General features: G+C 53.9%; 1 protein-coding gene across 1 annotated transcript in view; it reads right to left on the reverse strand.

The window, feature by feature from the left end:
* The window catches only part of CFAP46 (cilia and flagella associated protein 46), a 115,371-nt gene that overhangs the window by 4,440 nt on the left and 107,842 nt on the right, over positions 1–3,089 (reverse strand). The window contains exons 64-65 of the mRNA XM_004374988.1: positions 2,929–3,078; positions 1,339–1,486 (exon numbers count right to left, since the gene is read on the reverse strand). Of these exons, the coding sequence (XP_004375045.1) occupies positions 1,339–1,486; positions 2,929–3,078 (298 nt within the window). The remainder of the gene's footprint in view (positions 1–1,338; positions 1,487–2,928; positions 3,079–3,089) is intronic.

Raw genomic sequence — 3,089 nt, forward strand, 5'->3', positions numbered from 1 at the left:
CCCCGCCCCGTGCGCCCCCGCTCGTGTGTCTTCGAGGAAGGACGCGGCAATGACTGTAGATCCCCGGAGCTCATTCCCAGCCTGCGGCCCGACATGCGACCGCGGGTACTGAGCTCTCCCGTGGGCCTGCCACAGGGCCTGACCACCGCCACACGGGCTGATGGAGTGCTGTGGGAGATTTGTGGTGGGCGCCTGCTCGGCACCTCCGCTGTGATTCCAGGTGGGCTCAGACCACACCACTGGTCATATGGTGGCTCTGGAGGGGCCCTGGCTACAGGGCCAGCCTGGCCCAGCCTAGTGTGGGGACTTCTGGGAGGCATGGCCTTAGAGCTCGCCTGTGCTGGACCCCAAGCAGGCGCTGCCAAGACCTGCCCCACGGGCACCCCTTCCTGGCAAGGTTGGGTCTGAGGCCCAGCCCTGGGTGCTGCCTGAGCCCTCTGGCTTGGTAAGTCCTTTGTCCACTTCACCCAGGTCTTTATTAAATGTCCATCTCGGCTGGAGATGGGTCGGGGTCGGTGGACCAGGCTGCCACATGGTGCCCTCACCTTGGCAGGAAACTGAGACAGACAATACGACCAGTTAGAATCATGTACTGGGTTGTGTTGCCCTTCTGTGAAGGACGTTGCCTCCGAGGGCATTTGGGGGCCTCCCAAGGTCGGGGTGTGAGCTGCAGAGAGCTGGGAGCAGCAGGCCCAGGTGAGCGTGGGTCGTGGGGCTGGGGGCCAGCTGATGACTTTGGAGTTTGGTCCCTGGCAGTGGGAGCCCCCCCTTTTTTCTTTAATTTATCCAAAAATTTTGAAGTGAAAAACTCTAAAATCCTCTTACACGTTAATCATGGAAAATGATACAAAATGAGTTCTACAAGAGTGTGGATGCAATCTTAATTTTCTGTAGATATTTTAAAATGATCAGTGTAGCCTCACTGCATAAGTAGATAGGAGTCCTTGGCTTATATAATTTTCAGTGTGATTTCCATAGTCAAAGCAAGACGTGGAAATAGATTTCTCATACCCGAGTAACTTAGAACTGCTTGTCTTTCTTACTTTTAGATCTTAGATTCTAGGCTATTATTTAGATAAAGCAATGCTAGCTCAGTGGCTAAATCCAATAGAAGCTTTTTACTTGCTCACATGAATTCCAATTGGTGGCAGGGTTTGGGATGGGTTTCTGTTCCACTTAGAGACCCTGGCTAAGCAGATTATGCCATATTTGACCTGTGGCTTTTACGTTTTTCTGGATATTAACATCCAGCTCTCCAAGAAGTGACTAGGACAACGGGGGTCCCACCAGAGGATTTTATGCCCAAGCCTGGAAGTGGTCCACGTGACTTCTGCCCACTTCCGTTGGCCAGAACTCGAGAGAAGGCTGGGATATGGCATCTAGCCGTGAGCACAGGGAGACGAACGGGTGAACTGCTGGCTGCTCTCTGCCCCAGTTCCTGCAGCTCCCTGAGCCAGGAGGAGGGTCCGGGAGAGAGCTGGCTGGGCTGCAGAGAGGCGGGCAGGTCAGGGCCAGGAGCCCATCTGGTGTCAGGGGCGGATCACCCAATAGACAAGGTAAGCATGGTGCTTACCTTGCTTACCAAATCATCATAGTGAGCAATTTCCCATTTTTCACCACATCAAATATTCTGCTTCTAGGAGAGGACAGGAACGCTGGTAACCGGGAACCCACGTTCCAGAAGGGAGAGTGTTGACATGTCTTCGTGTTGTTAACGAACGTCATAAAACAATATGTGTACTGTTTAATGAGAAATGATTTGTTCTGTAAACTTTCATCTAAAGTACAATTTAAAAAAATGATAAGAAACCTAAAAAAACAAAAACAAAGATTCTGTGTCTAGGTACGGCTGGTGTCTCTCTCCCAACCCCACAGCACCTTCTTACAGAATCAAAGCCTTGTTTCAAATTTACAATCCCTGCCAGAGGCAGACGACCCAATAAGCAAGGTAAGCACAGGCTTGCTTGTGCTCGCTTACTAATCTGTAGTGAACAATTTCACGTCGAAGATGCAGTGAAAGTATCCACTGAAGATGACCTGGTAAGCAGGCTACGCACTGTGCTTACCTTGCCTATTGGATAATCCGCCCCTGCGTGGTGTGACAGGTCCCATGTCACCATGGCCCAGGAGGCAGTGTCCATGCAGAGACAGCCCCAAAGTGGTCTCCGGGAGCAGTGGACACTGCTCTGCTCCCCGCACGACCATCCACATCAGAAAACCCAACACTTTGCACCAGAGAGCAGCCAGGTGTCCCCAAAATAATGTCACCTCAAAACGTTTCCACAAACCCTCCAGAGCTCAGTGCTGCTGAGGCTGGGTACTTGTGGTGAGTGCTGAGGGGGACTGTCCATGAGGGGGCGCCTGCTGTCACCGAGGGCCGACGGACGCATTGGGGCTGTGGGGCCTGGCAGTCCTTCCCGTCCGAGGTCCGTGCTCTCGCACCCTTTCCAGGGCGCTGCATCTCTGCATTGTCTTTGTGCGGTTTATTCCTAGAGGTCCCACAGTGGGCCCCCCAGTGTGTTCCCCGCACACACCCCTGCCTGGCCTGGACCCCTCAGCTTCTCCGTCGAGTCTTCAGGCCAACCAAGGTTCCACTGTGGGGGCAGCGGGGCAGGAGCTTGGGGTTTGATTTTACAGCTGGATCTCACACGATTTCTGCAGGTGGCAGGTGATAGAAATTGGGTCCCTGACAGGTGGCAGCTGAAGGGGGTACACAGTTGGTCTTTTTGTTTGTCTGGTTTGTGCCTTTTTGTGTCTGCACCAGGATGAGTGCCCTGAGAGTATCACACCCACGGAAGCACCAGGACACAGAATAGCCAGGCCCAGGCCTCCATGCTCGCTGGGAGGCCAGACGGAGTCATTCAAAAACCAGTCTCTCCAGGAAGTTTAAAAGAAGCAAAAGAAACGCCGCCTCCTCTTTGGGGGAACCTGGAGAGCTTTCGGCTGCTTGGGGAAGCTGCACGCCTGCAGGTTGGCACCCAGCTCCTTCAGTGCGGGCAGGAGCTTGGGGAAGCCGCACGCCTGTAGGTTGGCACCCAGCTCCTTCAGTGCGGGCAGGAGCTTGGGGAAGCTGCACGCCTGTAGGTTGG

This window comes from Trichechus manatus, unplaced genomic scaffold (assembly GCF_000243295.1).
Source record: "Trichechus manatus latirostris isolate Lorelei unplaced genomic scaffold, TriManLat1.0 scaffold00031, whole genome shotgun sequence".
NCBI lineage: Eukaryota > Metazoa > Chordata > Mammalia > Sirenia > Trichechidae > Trichechus > Trichechus manatus.